General features: G+C 46.4%; 1 protein-coding gene across 1 annotated transcript; it reads left to right on the top strand.

Moving 5' to 3' along the window:
- The first annotated feature begins 6 nt into the window (after nucleotides 1-6).
- On the top strand, nucleotides 7-11,647 carry LOC122132389 (zinc finger protein 40-like). The gene is given in 9 exon segments (XM_042707164.1): nucleotides 7-1,463; nucleotides 1,466-2,868; nucleotides 2,871-3,311; nucleotides 3,454-3,587; nucleotides 3,769-3,944; nucleotides 6,239-6,340; nucleotides 8,382-8,644; nucleotides 8,690-8,974; nucleotides 10,297-11,647. Coding segments are annotated over 9 exon segments (5,421 nt in total). The 5' UTR covers nucleotides 7-100; the 3' UTR covers nucleotides 11,551-11,647.
- Nucleotides 11,648-20,111: the final 8,464 nt, after the last annotated feature.

The following is a 20,111-nucleotide window of genomic DNA, read 5'->3' as shown; positions in this document are numbered from 1 at the left end:
ACAGATAGCAGTTGAGGATTCGTCCACAAGCGAGGGACATGGATTGCCCACTGTCCGCTCCATGGAGGAGGCTTATCATGGACCAAGCATTTTAACAGAGATGCAGAGGAGCAAGTCCTTTGAGCACGGAAACAGGAAGCCTCAACAGAACAAAGGGACAATGTTCGAGTGTGAAACTTGCCGTAACCGGTACAGGAAAAGGGAGAACTTTGAGAATCACAAGAAGTTTTACTGCTCCGAGTTGCACGGTCCAAAAAACAAGCCCATTCCTGTCAGAGAGCCAGAGTCGGATGTGTTTGTGCAGAGTGTTCCGCCCCTGATGACAAGAACAGTCTGTCACTCAGGGAATATTGAGCAATCGTCAATGATCAGAAAACGGAGAAAAATGAAAAGTTTTGGGGATGACGACGATCAGTCTCCAACTGACAAAAATCCACCTTGTTCTAGAAGTTTCGATTCCTGTCAGATGTCCTCTAGAGTAGTAAGTAGTAGTCAGTTTCCCCAGAGAGCCGTGCTCGTCAACCTGCAACCTGCCAACAACACAGGGCCGGTTCCTCCAATTCAACTCATGGCAAGAGTGGCAGAGACACCAGAGTCCAGGCTGTCTCCAGCAAGAGACAACAATATTAGCACCTCCACCAAAGACAGAGGTGAGATGCAGCGACAAGGCAGTGGCACATCTGTCATACGGCACACCAACTCTCTGAGCAGGCCAAATTCATTTGAAACATACGAGAGTATCGATCTGTCCTCTCCGGTTGATTCTTCGACAAAGGACATGCAAGGGGCAGTCATCTCAAGCACTGAATCCTCGGCTAACACTGCATTGCAGAATTACCACAAAGAAATGTCGATACCCAAGGTTTCGAGTCAAGAAAAATATATCGCTGACACCCCTAAGGAACATGCACCAGCGGTAGACAGTGAGAGTTCTGCCCCAACTCAACAGTCAAGGCTGGTCCGTCAAAACAACATCCAAGTTCCTGAAATTTTGGTCACGGAGGAACCAGATCGGGAACATGAGAGTCAGGTATCAGACAAGGTATCGGTGGAGAAACCTGCAGACACTTTTAACTGGCCTCAGCGGAGCGAGAGTCTGTCCAAGTTGCCGACGGAGAAGTTGCCGCCCAAGAAGAAAAGGATCCGGCTGGCTCAGATGGAGCACTCTTCGGGTGAATCCAGCTTCGAGTCCTCGCTCTCCAGAAGCCTTAGCAGAGACAGCAGTCTCTCGCGATGTTCGAGCATCTCGGCCTCGTTTGAAAGGGACGAGCCACCCAGAGCTGATAGTCCTTCCAGGGAAAGTGTCACCAAACCTCCAGACGTTCAAGGACCACCTGTAGCGTGCAACACACTCAGCGTCCCAGTCATGATGAGACGAGCTGCCTCGGAACAGATAAGCTGCACCCAACCGTCCATTGCGATTTCCTGTGACTACCGCAGCAAGTCCTTTGACTGCAGCAGTCTCCCAACCGGTCCCCCTCTCCCTTGGACACCGCTATGCCCAAGAGTGCCCAGCCTGCAACAACTGCACAGGTACCCCTTATTGAAAGAAGAAGAGGACCTCTTGTTCGTCAAATGTCCCTGAAAATTGGACCAGAGAGTCAGCAATTTGTTGGAAAGCAGCATACTGTTTCTCTTCAGAGGGCTCCTCCTTCAAATATCGTTTCTGTTCCTCAACACAGGCCTCCAATGATCAACAGGGCCAGTTTAACTCAGCCTTTTGTTTTACATTCTGGAGAACCACCTCCGCCACAGAAGAACGAACACGTGGTCCAAAGCATTAACTTGGGCACTCAAACTCAGCATCCACAAGTTCATGGACTTCCCCATCCATGGCATCAAACCTCAAGAGTTGTTGCAATCCAAAAGGTGCTACCTGCAGCCCAAATCATTCCCTGTCAAACAGATTTGGACAGCAAGCCTGCAGAAACACAGAAGAGTCTTGTCCCCAAGTATCAGCTTCAGTATCCGGTTTTGAAAAGTCAAACATACTCTTTCTCTGGTCCACAGGGAACGCAGGTGGCCTTGCCTGTAATAACGATACGGATCGGCAACGAGATTGAAAGTGTTTCCAAGGCAGCTGAGGGAATACAGAATGTATACGTTGCACAGAAGAATCTTCAGGGAACGAGCAATAAGGCATCCATTGTTTTACCTCTTGGCATCCAAGGAGACGCACCTTCACAGAACCAATCAGGATCAGCGCCAGTGCCACAGATCCTGATAACTCACGAGCAGATTTACCCTGCTTGCAGTATGGCTTGCAAAACCAACATCTCCACCATGAATATTGCTGCCATTCACAATAAAGCGGGACTAGATGCTCACACCGAGAAACCGCAAGTTCAAGTACAGCCAGGGGCAAACACACAGAGCCATACCAGCGATAATCGTAACAACCCATCTCTCGGCTCTTTGCACTGTACCCAGAAGATGGCGTCCGTTAACCTCTGCCCGCAACAGGAGCCCACTGCCTCCAGCAAGCGCATGCTTTCCCCTGCCAACAGCCTGGACATTGCCATGGAGAAACACCAGAAACGGGCAAAAGACGAGCATGGAGCAGCGTGCCAGCCGACCGATGGCAGGTCCCTCAGTTATCTCAATTCCAAGATGGCGGAGGTGACTCGCCAACGGAAGCTAACGCTCGTCAGACAGGTCTGCACCACTGAACCTGTAGACAGTCCCATTGAAACTGAAGCCCCGCAACACTTGGAGAAGCTGGACCCTGGCAAAGACTTCCAGGTGCCTGATACCGGCAGCGCAACAACAACTGAGACGACTGCGCAGATGCAGGACGACAAGCCGCCATCTCCAACAGACCATCCGATGCAGAGCCCTGTTAGTCGCACCTCCCCAGGGGTCCAGAGTATCCAGTCCCTGCCAACGCTACCCTGAAGCCACAGGACAAGCCGGAAGAGCTGCAGCGCTGGTCTTCACACAAGTCCCCCCTGAGGCCTTCCTCTTTCCAAGGACAGGTGAAACTGGCCTCGTCCGTGTCTGTCGTCAACACCCGGGACAGTCACCGCCTGTCTTTCCCCAGTCTGAAAACGGCCACGACGTTCACCTGGTGCTACCTCATCAAGAGGAAGCCACTGCATATTCCTCAGACAGACCAAAGGATCTCTGCATACTCGACCTGGCCAGTCAGCAAGAACAACCCCAACCCGCTGGGCCTACCCACCAAAATAGTCATGTCTCTATTCGATTCAAAGCAGAAGGCTAAGAAAATACACTACACCCAAGCGATAACCACAAGTTTGAAGTCTGACATATTGACATACTCCAGCAAGCTGAAGGACGTTATGCCCAAGGTAAGTGATTTATTATGGATAAAATGAGTTTAAAAAAAAACATGCTTTAGTACTATTGATTTTCTCAACTTAGCAGTTTATACATAATATATTTGTAATTTTCATAATATTTGTTGCTAAAGCTGATGCTTCTCTCCTTCAGGTCATGCTCGCACAGAAGTCCCTCTCCACGGAGGGCAAGAGTAAAGCACGACCCGAATCTCGACCCCCCAACGAGGCTGACAGGGAGTCCCTAGCTAAAGCAGAGCCCAGACGGATCAAAATATTTGATGGAGGGTAGGTAGAATACATCGGTCCCTGAATGCCCCTATACAGTCCACGTGCTTTTAATTTCATTCTCTCAGCTGCAGTGTCTAAGTTTCTCTTTATATGTATACTTAAAAACCTACAAACAAAAACAAACAAACAGAAACACATTAGTGATTTTTGTGATTGTTGTCTCTCCATTTTTTTTTAGGTACAAATCCAATGAGGAGTATGTGTATGTGCGCGGCCGGGGCCGTGGGAAGTACATCTGTGAAGAGTGTGGGATTCGCTGCAAGAAGCCAAGCATGCTTCGCAAACACATCCGCACCCACTCAGACGTCCGCCCTTACCACTGCGCCCACTGCAACTTCTCTTTCAAGACTAAAGGTGGGCTTGAGTGTGGTGTATTTATTTATACATTCAGTATTTATTACATAAGCTGTCTTTATTATACAATCAGTACTTCATTTTCAATTACATTTTATTGATAATAATAAAAGAACAATAACAATATATATACTATACAAATATAAATATATATAAATAATATATAAATAACATATAAATAATAATACACAATAATAACAATAATAGTCTCAAGGCGCTTTACAGATCTCAAGGCCTTATACATTTAGAATTGATTATGCAGTGGGCATTCCTTACAGTTTGATTGTATAACACAATAATTACACAATTGATTATATATTCAGTATGTATTACACAATCAGTTTGTCATTATGCAATTAGTATTTAGCATACAGTTCATAGTATTATTGATAGAATAGTAGTGTACAAATGGTATTTGTGCCATCAATAATCAGTATTGAAAATACAATCAGTATTTACTAGTGCTGTCAGTTTAACGCGTTATTAACGGCGTTAACGCAAACCCATTTTAACGCCGTTCATTTTTTTATCGCGAGATTAACGCAAATTTGTTTTTTTTTTTTTTTTTTTTAGATTAACATTCTTTTTGGCCTCGCAAACTGTGTAGTAGGCTAACGTTACGGTTTGAGTGAATGGTGAGCGCGATACAGCGAAATGGATGATAAAAAGCTTCTGAATGGAAAGTTTACTTTTAAAAGTTGTGTTGTGCAAAAGAAGCGAGCTTCACTGTTGTCTGAAAATGTCAACAGGCAGCTGGCTGAAAGCAAAGAAGTAGTAGGCTTACCTTTTATTGGTAACCTAACTGTTACGTTAATTGTTTCTGAAATAAGAGGCCTGACTGCTATGTTCTCAGCAAACTTGAAAAAAAGAAAATATTAAGCCATGGTTTAACTGCACTATAGGCTGAGTCCTTGTTTACCTGAAATGTGCACTTTTTAATTTTATTTTGTACCGCCCTGTTTGGCAATGTTGGTTTTCAATAAAAAAAACATTTGCATAAAGAAGCCAATCCACTTTTCCATGTTGATAAGGGCATTAAAATAAAAATAAAATGATGGAAAAAATAAATAAACGAAGGGACATTTAGAATAGATAAAAATTTGCGATTAATCGCGATTAATTTTGAGTTAACTATGACATAAATGCGATTAATCGCGATTAAATATTTTAATCGTTTGACAGCACTAGTATTTACAAATAGTATATTGCCTTGCATAAAGATAAACTTTAGGTGCTTATTGCTTCAAACATTTATTGCCAATGTGAGAAGTCTGCTGGAAGGGAAATGTTGAAAAATCTGTAATCAGATTGCATAGTTTCCCCGTCTCATCTTAGGCGAGACCAGACAAGATTAATTATTTGTGTATCTCATTTCATATGCCAAGGTAATTCACTTTACACAGGCGTCATAAAACGCCATTGTTTAAAAATAGATAGGAAGCCTTAAAGAATTGATTTAAGAACATATAAAAGCAGAAAAGACAAAAACATCTAAAACACCTCATTTCTATTGAGATAATGGAAATAAAATAAAGTTCAGATTTCAAAAGAAAAAAACATTGAATTATTATTTTATCATTATTTAATTCAGAATCGCTGAGACCTTCAAGTGCCTTTTAAGGCCATATTAAACCCTTCCCCTGTGCTATTCCCTTGTTTTTTTTCTTTTCTTCTTTTATTTTTGAATGCCCACAGTTATTTATTTTCTTTTTTGAGTGCCATTTATTCCTTCTTAAAAGGCCAGGATGATTCACTGCAGTCAAACTTGTCTTCCCACGCTGTGCTGTGGAACTGTGGAACAGCACACGGTGTCAACAGCACCGCACAGCACAGCACAGCCCAGCCCCAGCACAGCCCAGCCCACGTTCCTTACAGAACTTCTTTATCAGTTACTCACCCAGCACCGGCGCATTCAGCTCCGCTTCTGCAGATGTGCCGCCCCTTACGTAAGCCCACCCCTCTGCTCCAGCGAGCACTTCCCATCTGGCTGACCTGATGAATGTCCTCTCTCTCTCTCTCTCTCTCTCTCTCTCTCTCCCTCTACTCTCCCTCTTTCACTCTATTCTCTCCTCTCTCGCTCTCTCCCTCTTCTCTTTCTCTTTCACTCTCTTCTCCTCTCTCTCGCTCTCTCTCTCTCTCTCTTTCTGTATTCTCCTGTCTCTCTCTCTTTTTGTCTCTCTTTCACTCTCTTCATTGTCTTCTCTCTTTCTCTCCCCCTCTCTCTCTGTCCCTCTCTCTACTCTCTATTCTCTCTGTCTCTCGTTCTCGCACTTTCTCTCTCTTTCTCTGCGCAGGCAATCTGACGAAACACATGAAGTCTAAAGCCCACAGTAAGAAGTGCTTGGAGATGGGAGTATCCGTGGGTTTGATCGAAGACCAGGATGCGGAGGATTCAGGTATTTTTACAGGGAATAAAACAACGGAACTGCAGCACATTGAAAAATGAGTGGGCGTAGATCACACCGATTATATCCATGACCGCTGATGAGTAACATTTGAAATGGCATCAATCAAAGATACAATGATCTCAGAGCCTCTCACTCATAAGACTAGAATTGGGGGATGTGTTTGATAAAATAGAAGAATATCTCAGTATGACATTCATTTCTATGGATAAACACATCCCTAAATATGATGTATTAATTGAAGTGGGGATTAGCAATATTTGATAAAAATCTGAAGTAATATGGATAATTTATTTCCATAATGGTTTATGTCCAATTGTGTATGTTCTCATGGTGATTTGAGTAGCAGTATATTTCAGTAATGGATTCCTGGACATTCCTAGTGATACTTTTATTTTAATCGATTGAGCCCAATTCAGTTAGTTAGCACCGTCTTAATAAAACTTATCATATGAAAAAGGTGCACTTATAATAGGTCTCCACATTGAAAATGTTTTAATGATAGGACCACCAAAATACACATCCACTGGAAGTCTATGAGCATGACTGAGATCGATAACTCTTTGTTGAACTACCTTACAACACAAACAACAACACAACACAACACAACACAACACAACACAACACAACACAACACAACACAACACAACACAACACAACACAACACAACACAACACAACACAACACAACACAACACAACACAACACAACACAACACAACACAACACAACACAACACGGACCAGTCCCAACCCCCTAGTATCAACGTCACCCCTTCCGTCAGTATCTTGGCTAATAATACCACCCGCTAGCTAGCATTAGATGTGGATGGTACCTCGCTGCTCTGCAGCAGTGCCGATCAATAGCGCTGCCACAGCCTAATTACTAATTCTAAATGCAGCCACTTCCCTCGTTAACTCTTGGAGCACGTGGGAGGCGTGCGCAGCATTTACAGGGAGGAAATTGCACCATCTAATTTTAGACAACACAAAAAAAAGAGAGAAAGAGAAAGAGAGTCTCTGAAAGCTTTCTATGGTCCCACTTGCTCAGAGCATATTTGTTTTTCCATTCCCCTCTCTCTCTCTCTCTCTCTCTCTCTCTCCCTCTCTCTCCATTTCTCTCCCTCTCTCTCGTGTACATATCCACATGAACACAGTTAGGAGAGCCTGCTGTTGTGATTCATGGTTGTAATTACTGCATGTCACTCCTTTGAACCCCCATAATATGAGTTAGTAGGCCACTGCAGTACTGTGGGGAATTAGAAATATTCTGCAGGTGTCTAATAGTATGGATGATTTATTTTCATAATGGCTAAAGTCCATTTGTGTTATTTCTTATCAACTGTCATGCCACGGCCAAGTGTCTGTAGTTCACTAATAACCCGTAGATATAGTAGCCCTTGTCACAAGTGATTGATACCTCTCCCTGTAAAGGAATAGCCCAATAATGTCCCATCATGTTACTTTCTAAAGTAGAAAAGTTATGATTGAGGAAGTCCAAGTTTCTGCTACTCCGATTCCCTGAAACAGATGATCATGTGTGCTGCAGTTGCACGTCCCGGTGCAAGCAATGCAATGGTGCAATAGTGCAATGCAATGGTGCGCTGCAATGGTGCACTGCAATGGTGCAATGGTGCACTGGTGCAATGCATCGCATTTACCGCAGTGGTCGAACTAAATGGAGCAGACTAGTCTTCCTGAACCTGATTTTTCCCATTTGTTTTTCCCTAGATGGATAGATAGATAGATAGATGGATAGATAGATGGATGTATAGATAGATGGATAGATGGATAGATAGATAGATAGATAGATAGATAGATAGATAGATAGATAGATGGCTATTCACATAAATCCCACATGAATGTAATGTTAAATCACACCGTGGGGTAGTGCTACACACTGTCCTGTAATGTTAAATCACACCGTGGGGTAGTGCTACACTCTGTCCTGTAATGTTAAATCACGCAGTGGGGTCGTGCTACACACTCTGTCCTGTCTGTCACTAACACTGAGGCTCTGCCTTCACTCCATCAGGAGACCGAGGAAGAGGAAGCAGTGCCGACCGTCCCGACTCTGACGGTGACGACTCGGATGGTCCGGAAGACGAGGACAACGACGGCGAGGAGGAGGACGAGGAGGACAGCCAGGCGGAGTCGGGTCTCTCCGCCACGCCCTCCGTCTCCGCCAGCCCCCAGCACTTCAGCACTGACGTGGCGCCCAGCTCGCTCCTGGCACAGATGTCCATCAGCTCGTGCCAACCGCCGCCCACGCCCTCCCTCCGACCCAACACCTGCCCACACCCACTGCGCCGCCCCCGACCTCGACTCTGTGCCCATGCTTAGCCCTCTGTCCCCCAGCAAGCAGATGTCCATCTCCACGCTGATCCCCTGCTCGAGCCCCACCTCAGTCCCCCCCCCTTCGCCCGATACCCCCTCGCCATCGCCTCTGCCATCGCCACCACCTGCGTCACCTACTCCTCCTCCTCCTCCGACCCCCACGGCTCCGACAGCGAGTCCGTTCACATGATGAGCCCCGTGTCACCCTGCAGACAGATGTCCATCGACTACCCCGACTTTGATGTGCCCCCTAGTCCCCCGGCTCCAGGCAAGGGCTCCAAGCTCGGCCAGGTGAGACCCGCGTCCTCCCGCTCTCTATTTGTCTGTCCCTCACACCCCGTCCCCCCGCTGCATGTGTGTCCGTGTCCGTGTTCGTGTCCGTACCTGTGCATTGAGTCCCGCATGACGGGGGCTTCCGCCAAGCTCCTGTGAAATGCGCTGAAAAAGGTGAATGGAACAACAACAACAACAACAACAACAACAACAACAGAAGCAAACTACAAACCAGAGCTGCCCAGATGGCCCTTCATGTACTGTATGAGACTAGCTCTGCTGTAGAATTTTGTCTCCCCTTTACATTTACATTACATTTACATTTAGTCATTTAGCAGACGCTTTTGTCCAAAGCGACGTACAAGGGAGAGAATAGTCAAGCTACGAGCAATAGAACCTGGTGTAACAATAAAATACTACTTTACATTAGAAATATAACAAAATGAAATAAAAAAGAAAAAGAAGTGCAGAATGTAACTGCTGTAATTGCAAGTTACGCACTAGTCGAAGTGCCAGTTTAGGACGGGAAGTGCTCTCTGAAGAGTTGGGTCTTCAAAAGCTTCTTGAAGGTAGGGAGGGACGCCCCTGCTCTGGTAGTGCTGGGTAGTTAATTCCACCAACATGGAACTACAAATGCCTTACTTTGTATTATTTGGCTTATCTTGTCTATTTTTGAATAGAGTTCCCATGGCCAAAAGTTGAAATCAAGTAATGAAGTTTCTTTTTCCAGACCCAGACAAATTGACCAAAAAAAAAAAAAAAGGCCTAGTCTGAGAGATCTAGTCATTTATGATATTATTTTAATTGACCTTTTTGTTTATAACTTGTAAAGCTGCTGCGGTAAGGCAAACAGTTTATGAGAAGCCCAAAAGCAGTGTCATGGAAATTTGGTCAGGAGTTATGGAAAAGGCCTTGGAAGGAATTTGGAAGTGTTTTGGAAATCTGTTGGTAAACACGAGTGGGGACCTGATTCGGCTAATCCCTAGTCCTGCGGGGCCCTCTGACGATTGGATCCAGGTGGCTTAGATTAGGGGTTGTAACTAAATACTGTAAGATGTGAGATCTCCAGAGGGGCAGGAGCAGAACGGGGTCTCTTGCAGTAAACAACCTTTTTCATGAGTTAGCAAGAGTTACTGTTACTGTTTAGAAACGGTACTGTTTAGAAAAAAAAATTCAGTTTTATTTATGCTCTTTTAATTGTTTTGACACATTTCAGGCAATAATGGTCAAATATTGTTACCGAATAAATTGAAACTGTATGTAAATAAATCTAGTCTTAAGAGCTGATTTAGAATTCAATCTATTTTTTATTTTAACGCTAAATCTCTTCCTTTAAACAGGATGCCAGTGCCCGTCCTCCCCCCCTGCCCTCGAGCGAGTCCGGAGTACCTGTGGATCGCGGAACCCAGACTTCCTCCTTCGCCCACCACGGCTCCCTTCACTACCCCTCGCCGGGTCCCCTGTCCCTCCTGGGGGAGCCCCTGGCGCACACCCACCTCTTCAGCCATCTGCCCCTGCACTCCCAGCAGCCCTCGCGCTCCCCTTACAGCATGGTGCCCGTAGGCGGCATCCAGCTGGTGCCCGCAGGCCTGGCAGCCTACTCCACCTTTGTGCCCATCCAGGCCGGCCCAGTCCAGCTCACCATCCCGGCCTTGAGCGTCATCCACCGCAACACCAGCCCGCTCCCTGCGCTGCTGGGGTGCGATCCAGGCTCGGGCACTGCCACCAGCCCGGCGCGGCCCGGCAGTTCCCCCACCGCCCAGCACCCACTGGTGGTCCAGGAGAGTGTGGGCAACATGCTGCCATGCTTCCCGCTGAGCCAGATGGCAGGCATTAGGACCCTGGGGGGGCCTCGGACCACACTGCAGCAGGTCGGGCTGGAGGCCCTCGGCGTGATGGGCCTGGCCAACTCGGGCCTCGCGCCGACCCAATTGCTCCAGCAGCAGAACCTGGCGCTCAACGCCTCCCTGGGCGTGCAGGTCCTGGCCGCCAGCCCCGCGGTGCAGTCCAGCCAGGTGCCCCAGGCTCACATCCCGGGCCTCCAGATCCTCAACATCGCCCTGCCAGCACTCATACCCTCCCTCAGCCCCCTGTCCACCCTCAGCCCCCTCCCGTCTGCCCCTGACAGGCCTTGGCACCTGGAGGCGTCGGCAGGGCTGGGTCTGGGTCCGTCCCGGAGTCCGTCTGTTTGCGCCATTGCTGACTCCACGCCGCCGGTCCTGACTCTATCGGCCAGTCCTCCAGTGGCGGTGTCCACAGCCCCGATGGCGCCCGTTGTCGTAGCGACCCACGCCCCAAAAGGCGCCTCGCCCTGCAGGCCTAGCCTGGGGTCGAGGTGCGCGGGGGGTGGCGGCGGCGCCCAGTCTGCCTGCACCTCCGAGAGGAAGGGCAGGTCTCCAACCAACCAGACCCTCTCCTCCCCTGACTCTTTTGATGGTGCCTCGCAAATAGCCCCAGCTGCCACCACCACCACAGGGGGCAGTAGTGAGGCTCGGCCTCCTCACAAGCACACTAGTCCCAGGCCACCAGCCCTGGCCGATGACTGCAGCGAAGCCTCCAGTGATGACGAGGACCGACTAGTCATCGCCACCTGAATGTCTGAAATGAAATGTTCTTCTCTTATTCTTACTCTTTGTCTCTCTTTAATCTCTCTCTCTCTCGCTCTCTCTCTCTCACTCTCTCTCTCTCTCTCTTTAGTTCTCTCTTTCTCTCTCTCTCTCAGTCTCTGTCTCTCTCTCTCTCTCTCTCTCTAGTTCTCTGTCTCTCTCTATTTCTTTGTTTGTAATACTTTGTCACTTTGTAAAACTAAAAACACTTCAGGGGTCCGTAGCTGTACAGACCGCCTCTAAAAAGCACATTTTCTGACATTGATATTCTATGTGCAATCATAAATGATGATGACCAATCATTTTATTTTGACTTTTATGTCAGTTTATGTCAGTTCTGGACAGTTTTTCCCTTCTTTTTTTTGTACATGTTGTATAGACAATTGTGCCTTTTTGGAGTTTCTTGTTTAGGAACCTGTACATAATTCCTTACAACTCAGTAGTTGCTTGTGTTGCGTAGATGCATTTGAAGTCAAAAGAGAAAATGGAGGGAAATCTTTTATTTTGAAATGTTTTATGTCAAGTGTAAATTAATGGAAAATACATGTCATGTACCAATATATGAGCATTTCTATGGCTTGGGGCAATGTTTCTGTGTACAGATGTTGTGTTCAACTATTTATTATATTCCATCTAGTGCCCATCACAATGATCCATAAAATCATAGGTATGTGTACAATCGTGGCTTTACATTGCTCTATATCTATACCATAAAATGTATCAGTAAAAAAACTTTGTTTACAGACGTTTCGTGTGGCCTCCGATGTCTTTTTGTTTAGGGGAATGAAACGCTTGACACAAGGTCCACAGGGGACGTTTTTCTTAATCAGCCCAATTGTGGTGCTTTGCTGCACCTGCAGGGCACTTGGGCAGCCTTGAGAAGCACTGCAATTTCCATCAGTAATGAGGGCTCTCGGAGGTGGCCGAACCACGTCACCGCACAGCCCCTCTGTCCAAGGCGACAGAGAAAAAAAGAGCTTTCATTGACTGAGATTTCAGGCTTCTCCTGAGAGGGTAGAGTCCTTTATTAATGCGACCGTGGGGTTAGAAGAGGCGGAGAAGGAAGGAGGAGGAGGAGGGAGAGGAAGGAGGGGGAAGGAGGAGGGGTGAGTCATTCATTCTGCCTGCGCAAACTGCCCGTCAAAAGTGAGAGCGCTTGCCGGAGTGCGACAGGACAACAGCGACACCTAGCGGACGGCAGGCGAGGCGTCAGCGACGGAGACTGCAGACGCCGCAGGTGGGTGGGGGAGATGTTGCCTGGTAACCATGCCCACAGTTTCCGAGAAAGAGTAGGCACGGAGGCTCGAGAGGCTGGCTCGGTTTGGCTTGGTATTTTCCTGTACCGAGGTGAGAGCCTATTGAGTAACGGATGTTATAACTGGAACGTTACGAAACGAGACCTTTGGTGAGATCCCAGTCAGCGACAATTGCCACTATATTTTCTAATGCGCGTAGAGAGGGGCAAGGGGAAACTCTAAGAGCCATTAGTGAGGGTAATTGCACTCCGTCCAATGGAAACTCTAACGCCATGCTTTGATTAAGCCTGTCAGAGCGCTGCACTGGGTGTTTCTCGACAGCATTTTCCACTGCAGCCTCTTAGTCCGCCACACAAGTTTTTTTTCCGTCATTAGCACATACGCATCAATAACATCAGTGAAAGAGGCTCTAAACTGTAGGCTACCATTAGGAGAGGATTGGAGAGGAAAAGGGCTTAGTGCTGAAGGGCAAGTTATGAAACTGCATTTTTACTTTTTAAAAGGCATCCCGGAGGTTAGGAAGCAGGAGATACAGCCGCAGTACATTCTTTAATAATTACTTTAATGCTACTCTCCCATTCTTGTAATAGGCTACTTGCTTTTGCTGGTTTAACGTTTTGAAATGCCTTCTGAAGAGAACAGGCACGAACAGGGATATTCTTAGCACGTCATTTCACTTTTATATAAAAGGTTGAGTGCGTTCAGAACACCGTGGTATGAGTAAACGCCATGGCTTAGCCATAGGAACTGGTTACATCTAGCCTACTTAGTTTGAGATATTTCAGATTATTTTAACAAGAATAGATTTCTCCTGAATGTTCATAAAAAAATCGTTCAACCTTTTTTGGCGTAGATCATTTTGGTACTTTTTAACTTTAAGGACACGGTTATTGGTTGTGTCTGGGTAAACACAAAAGCTTTGTTGCCCACGTGCTTGGAGCTTGAATCTGAAAGAGTGAAATGCATTCGGTCATTAGGCCACCTAGTGACACCTACATGTACAGAATATATATATATATATATATATATATATATATATATACGCACACACACACACACACACACACACACACACACACCTATGTTTTATATTTTAGAATCCTCAAAGTATCTACTAAAGTGGCTACTTTGAAGAATCTAAAATGTAAAACATCTTCTGGTTTGTTTACCACCTTTTTGTTAACTACATAATTCCATATGTGTCCTTTCATAGTTTGACGTCTTCAGTATTAATCTACAATGTAGAAAATAATAAAAAGAAAGAAAAACATTGAACGAGAAGGTGTGTCCAAACTTTTGACTGGTACTGTGTGTGTGTGTGTGTGTGTGTGTGTGTGTGTACATACATGTATGTGATGTGGTTTCACCTTATAATGCTTTGCATGTGTCTTAGTGAGTGTGCTAGTGTATAATTCTGTGTCTAATTTTTAGAAGTTTACTGTTTTAGAATGTACCTGTTTCCCTGCTTGTGTTAATGTTGTGTTGTGTTAGTGTGTATTTCTATTCTCACTTTGTGTCTGTGTATTGTGTCTAATTCCCTGTGTGTGTGTTGTGTGTAGTTCCCTGTGTGTGTGTGTTGTGTAGTTCCCTGTGTGTAGTTCCCTGTGTGTAGTTGCCTGTGTGTGTGTTGTGTGTGTGTTGTGTGTAGTTCCCTGTGTGTGTGTGTTGTGTGTGGTTCCCTGTGTGTAGTTCCCTGTGTGTGTGTGTGTGTGTAGTTCCCTGTGTGTAGTTCCCTGTGTGTGTGTGTGTGTGTGTGTGTGTAGTTCCCTGTGTGTGTGTCTGTGTGTAGTTCCCTGTGTGTGTGTGTGTGTAGTTCCCTGTGTGTGTGTGTTGTGTGTAGTTCCCTGTGTGTGTAGTTGTGTGTAGTTCCCTGTGTGTGTGTGTGTTGTGTGTAGTTCCCTGTCTGTTCCCTGTGTGTGTGTTGTGTGTAGTTCCCTGTGTGTAGTTCCCTGTGTGTGTGTTGTGTGTAGTTCCCTGTGTGTGTGTGTGTCTGTGTGTAGTTCCCTGTGTGTGTGTGTTGTGTGTAGTTCCCTGTGTGTGTGTCTGTGTGTAGTTCCCTGTGTGTGTGTGTGTGTAGTTCCCTGTGTGTGTGTGTTGTGTGTAGTTCCCTGTGTGTGTAGTTGTGTGTAGTTCCCTGTGTGTGTGTTGTGTGTAGTTCCCTGTGTGTAGTTCCCTGTGTGTGTGTTGTGTGTAGTTCCCTGTGTGTGTGTGTTGTGTGTAGTTCCCTGTGTGTGTGTTCCCTGTGTGTGTGTGTTGTGTGTAGTTTCCTGTGTGTGTGTTGTGTGTAGTTCCCTGTGTGTGTGTTGTGTGTAGTTCCCTGTGTGTGTGTGTAGTTCCCTGTGTGTAGTTCCCTGTGTGTGTGTAGTTCCCTGTGTGTGTGTGTGTAGTTCCCTGTGTGTGTGTTGTGTGTAGTTCCCTGTGTGTGTGTTGTGTGTAGTTCCCTGTGTGTGTGTTGTGTGTAGTTCCCTGTGTGTGTGTGTGTGTGTGTGTGTTGTGTGTAGTTCCCTGTGTGTAGTTCCCTGTGTGTGTTGTGTGTAGTTCCCTGTGTGTGTGTGTGTGTGTGTGTTGTGTGTAGTTCCCTGTGTGTAGTTCCCTGTGTGTGTTGTGTGTAGTTGCCTGTGTGTGTGTGTGTTGTGTGTAGTTCCCTGTGTGTAGTTCCCTGTGTGTGTGTTGTGTGTAGTTCCCTGTGTGTAGTTCCCTGTGTGTGTGTGTTGTGTGTAGTTCCCTGTGTGTGTGTGTTGTGTGTAGTTCCCTGTCTGTTCCCTGTGTGTAGTTCCCTGTGTGTGTGTTGTGTGTGTTGTGTGTAGTTCCCTGTGTGTGTTGTGTGTAGTTGCCTGTGTGTGTGTTGTGTGTAGTTCCCTGTGTGTAGTTCCCTGTGTGTGTTGTGTGTAGTTCCCTGTGTGTGTGTGTGTGTATGTGTGTAGTTCCCTGTGTGTAGTTCCCTGTGTGTGTGTTGTGTGTAGTTCCCTGTGTGTAGTTCCCTGTGTGTGTGTGTTGTGTGTAGTTCCCTGTGTGTGTGTTGTGTGTAGTTCCCTGTCTGTTCCCTGTGTGTAGTTCCCTGTGTGTGTGTTGTGTGTGGTTCCCTGTGTGTAGTTCCCTGTGTGTGTGTGTGTGTAGTTCCCTGTGTGTAGTTCCCTGTGTGTGTGTGTGTGTGTGTGTAGTTCCCTGTGTGTGTGTCTGTGTGTAGTTCCCTGTGTGTGTGTGTGTGTAGTTCCCTGTGTGTGTGTGTTGTGTGTAGTTGTGTGTAGTTCCCTGTGTGTGTGTTGTGTGTAGTTCCCTGTCTGTTCCCTGTGTGTGTGTTGTGTGTAGTTCCCTGTGTGTAGTTCCCTGTGTGTGTGTTGTGTGTAGTTCCCTGTGTGTGTGTGTGTCTGTGTGTAGTTCCCTGTGTGTGTGTGTTGTGTGTAGTTCCCTGTGTGTGTGTCTGTGTGTAGTTCCCTGTGTGTGTGTGTGTGTAGTTCCCTGTGTGTGTGTGTGTTGTGTGTAGTTCCCTGTGTGTGTAGTTGTGTGTAGTTCCCTGTGTGTGTGTTGTGTGTAGTTCCCTGTGTGTAGTTCCCTGTGTGTGTGTTGTGTGTAGTTCCCTGTGTGTGTGTGTTTTGTGTAGTTCCCTGTGTGTGTGTTCCCTGTGTGTGTGTGTTGTGTGTAGTTCCCTGTGTGTGTGTTGTGTGTAGTTCCCTGTGTGTGTGTTGTGTGTAGTTCCCTGTGTGTGTGTGTGTAGTTCCCTGTGTGTAGTTCCCTGTGTGTGTGTAGTTCCCTGTGTGTGTGTTGTGTGTGTGTGTGTAGTTCCCTGTGTGTGTGTTGTGTGTAGTTCCCTGTGTGTGTGTTGTGTGTAGTTCCCTGTGTGTGTGTTGTGTGTAGTTCCCTGTGTGTGTGTGTGTGTGTGTTGTGTGTAGTTCCCTGTGTGTAGTTCCCTGTGTGTGTTGTGTGTAGTTCCCTGTGTGTGTGTATGTGTGTTGTGTGTAGTTCCCTGTGTGTAGTTCCCTGTGTGTGTTGTGTGTAGTTGCCTGTGTGTGTGTGTGTCTGTGTGTAGTTCCCTGTGTGTAGTTCCCTGTGTGTGTGTTGTGTGTAGTTCCCTGTGTGTAGTTCCCTGTGTGTGTGTGTTGTGTGTAGTTCCCTGTGTGTGTGTTGTGTGTAGTTCCCTGTCTGTTCCCTGTGTGTAGTTCCCTGTGTGTGTGTTGTGTGTGTTGTGTGTAGTTCCCTGTGTGTGTTGTGTGTAGTTGCCTGTGTGTGTGTTGTGTGTAGTTCCCTGTGTGTGTGTGTGTGTCTGTGTGTAGTTCCCTGTGTGTAGTTCCCTGTGTGTGTGTTGTGTGTAGTTCCCTGTGTGTAGTTCCCTGTGTGTGTGTGTTGTGTGTAGTTCCCTGTGTGTGTGTTGTGTGTAGTTCCCTGTCTGTTCCCTGTGTGTAGTTCCCTGTGTGTGTGTTGTGTGTGTTGTGTGTAGTTCCCTGTGTGTGTGTGTTGTGTGTAGTTCCCTGTGTGTGTGTGTGTTGTGTGTAGTTCCCTGTGTGTGTGTGTGTTGTGTGTAGTTCCCTGTGTGTGTGTTGTGTGTAGTTCACTGTGTGTGTGTGTGTGTGTGTAGTTCCCTGTGTGTGTGTTGTGTGTAGTTCCCTGTGTGTGTGTTGTGTGTAGTTCCCTGTGTGTAGTTCCCTGTGTGTGTGTTTTGTGTAGTTCCCTGTGTGTGTGTGTTGTGTGTAGTTCCCTGTGTGTGTGTTGTGTGTAGTTCCCTGTGTGTGTGTTGTGTGTAGTTCCCTGTGTGTAGTTCCCTGTGTGTGTGTTGTGTGTAGTTCCCTGTGTGTGTGTGTTGTGTGTAGTTCCCTGTGTGTGTGTTGTGTGTAGTTCCCTGTGTGTAGTTGTGTGTAGTTCCCTGTGTGTAGTTCCCTGTGTGTGTGTGTGTGTGTGTTGTGTGTAGTTCCCTGTGTGTGTGTTGTGTGTAGTTCCCTGTGTGTAGTTCCCTGTGTGTGTGTGTGTGTGTGTGTTGTGTGTAGTTCCCTGTGTGTTTGTTGTGTGTAGTTCCCTGTGTGTGTGTTGTGTGTAGTTCCCTGTGTGTGTGTTGTGTGTAGTTCCCTGTGTGTAGTTCCCTGTGTGTGTGTGTGTGTGTTGTGTGTGTTGTGTGTAGTTCCCTGTGTGTGTGTTGTGTGTAGTTCCCTGTGTGTGTGTTGTGTGTAGTTCCCTGTGTGTAGTTCCCTGTGTGTGTGTGTTGTGTGTAGTTCCCTGTGTGTGTGTGTGTTGTGTGTAGTTCCCTGTGTGTGTGTTGTGTGTAGTTCCCTGTGTGTGTTGTGTGTAGTTCCCTGTGTGTAGTTCCCTGTGTGTGTGTGTGTGTGTTGTGTGTAGTTCCCTGTGTGTGTGTTGTGTGTAGTTCCCTGTGTGTGTTGTGTGCAGTTCCCTGTGTGTAGTTCCCTGTGTGTGTGTGTGTGTGTGTTGTGTGTAGTTCCCTGTGTGTGTGTTGTGTGTAGTTCCCTGTGTGTAGTTCCCTGTTCCACTTTGGAATCACCAAGGCGCTCCATCTGCTCCGGTCCCGGTTCTACCGGCCGCGGTGTCGCCAGGACATGGATGTGATTCCGATGTGATTCCGATGTGATTCCTGCATTCCAGGAAGGCTGACCTCCCATGCCCCGCTACAACAGCACCGGGTCGGGGCACCTACGGAGCTTGTGGCCCTGATTGTCTTGGACCCCTTTCCAACCTACTATGTGGCTATGGATTACTTTACCAGGTGGCCAGAGATGTTGGCGGTTCCTGACCAAGAGTACTGTCACCACCATTAAGCGCCGCTCCGGTCAGTGAGATGTTCTGCCGTTTGGGTTCGCCTGCAAAATGACCAGGGGCGGAACTTTGAAGCTTTGAAGCATAGATTTCCCTATGTGTCCATCTGAATTCAGTGATTTCCCAATGTGTCCATCTGAATTCAGTGATTTCCCAATGTGTCCTTCTGAATTCAGTGATTTACCTATGTGTCCTTCAATAAATGGCAAAGAGCCAAAGAGAAGCCTGTAACAATAGTAATACTAAGTAATGGACAACTCTATTCCCCGTCGATGAGTACACACGTCTGATGGGACTTGATAAGATCTGATAGGACACATTTTTGAATTTGAATGCATTAGACTACAAATACCTGCAGACATCTTGGATTATTTGGATTTAAAACAAATGTAATTAACCGTTTGTGTGTACACCTGGACATGATTTGTGTAGAGTAGAACAATGTGCTGCACTGGTCTGAGTGGTGATTGGTGCACTGGTCTGAGTGGTGATTGGTGCAGAGTAGAACAATGTGCTGCACTGGTCTGAGTGGTGATTGGTGCACTGGTCTGAGTGGTGATTGGTGCAGAGTAGAACAATGTGCTGCACTGGTCTGAGTGGTGAGTTTTACGCACACGGCACGGGACAGAAAGAGTTAACCTCCGTAACTCCTCTGTTGTGCGAAGTGCAGTGGCGGTTCTAGATGTGGTGCAGTGGCGGTTCTAGATGTGGTGCAGTGGCGGTTCTAGATGTGGTGCAGTGGCGGTTCTAGATGTGGTGCAGTGGCGGTTCTAGACGTGGTGCAGTGGCGGTTCTAGACCAATTTGACTGGGGGGGGCCTGGCCGGGGCCAAGTGTTTTGCCAGAGGGGCACATTCGGGCCAGGTGTTCAAGCTTTCAAAATGTTTAGCTAAAGTAATGGCGCACAGTAACAGTATTCCAGTTACAGCTATTTGTACAATTTTATTACATTTCAATATTGAAAACATAATAAGACATTCTCGTTAGCTTCAGCTCAAGTTCAGGAGACAAAGCAGTGTTCAAGCCTTCAACATTTTTAGATCAGTATAAAGTCATAGCGCACAACAACAACAAACAAACAAAAATACCATGATTGGTATTTGTTTCAGTAATAGTATTCCAGTTACAGCTATTTCTTTCAGTATGCTACAGTTATAATTTCATTAAATAACAATTATTGATATTTTGATTATTGATACAATACAATTATTGATACAATATTGAATATGAAAATAATATAAAACAATATTGTTAGCTTCAGCTCATGTCTTTATAAGGCTAGTCTAGAGGCATAATGTTTCTTGTCTTGTCTTGAAGGGATTTCATTTTCGATAATGACTGCCGGGACTATTTTTTCTAATGATTTTGTTTCCGTTTTGTGATTTTCGCTAAGAAAAAAATTGTTCTTCACGCAAATAGAACTTCAAAGTTTCAGGTGTTGCGTAGAAACCCATTACTTGCAGACTTCAAGCCACTGGCCCCTTTTGTCTCCCACCAAAACCGCCAATGGCGAAGCGGCAGCCCGAACAGCTTACTC

Source organism: Clupea harengus, unplaced genomic scaffold (assembly GCF_900700415.2).
Source record: "Clupea harengus unplaced genomic scaffold, Ch_v2.0.2, whole genome shotgun sequence".
Lineage (NCBI taxonomy): Eukaryota > Metazoa > Chordata > Actinopteri > Clupeiformes > Clupeidae > Clupea > Clupea harengus.
The sequence above is the reverse complement of the archived record's forward strand: the minus strand, read 5'-3'. Positions and strand labels throughout refer to the sequence as shown.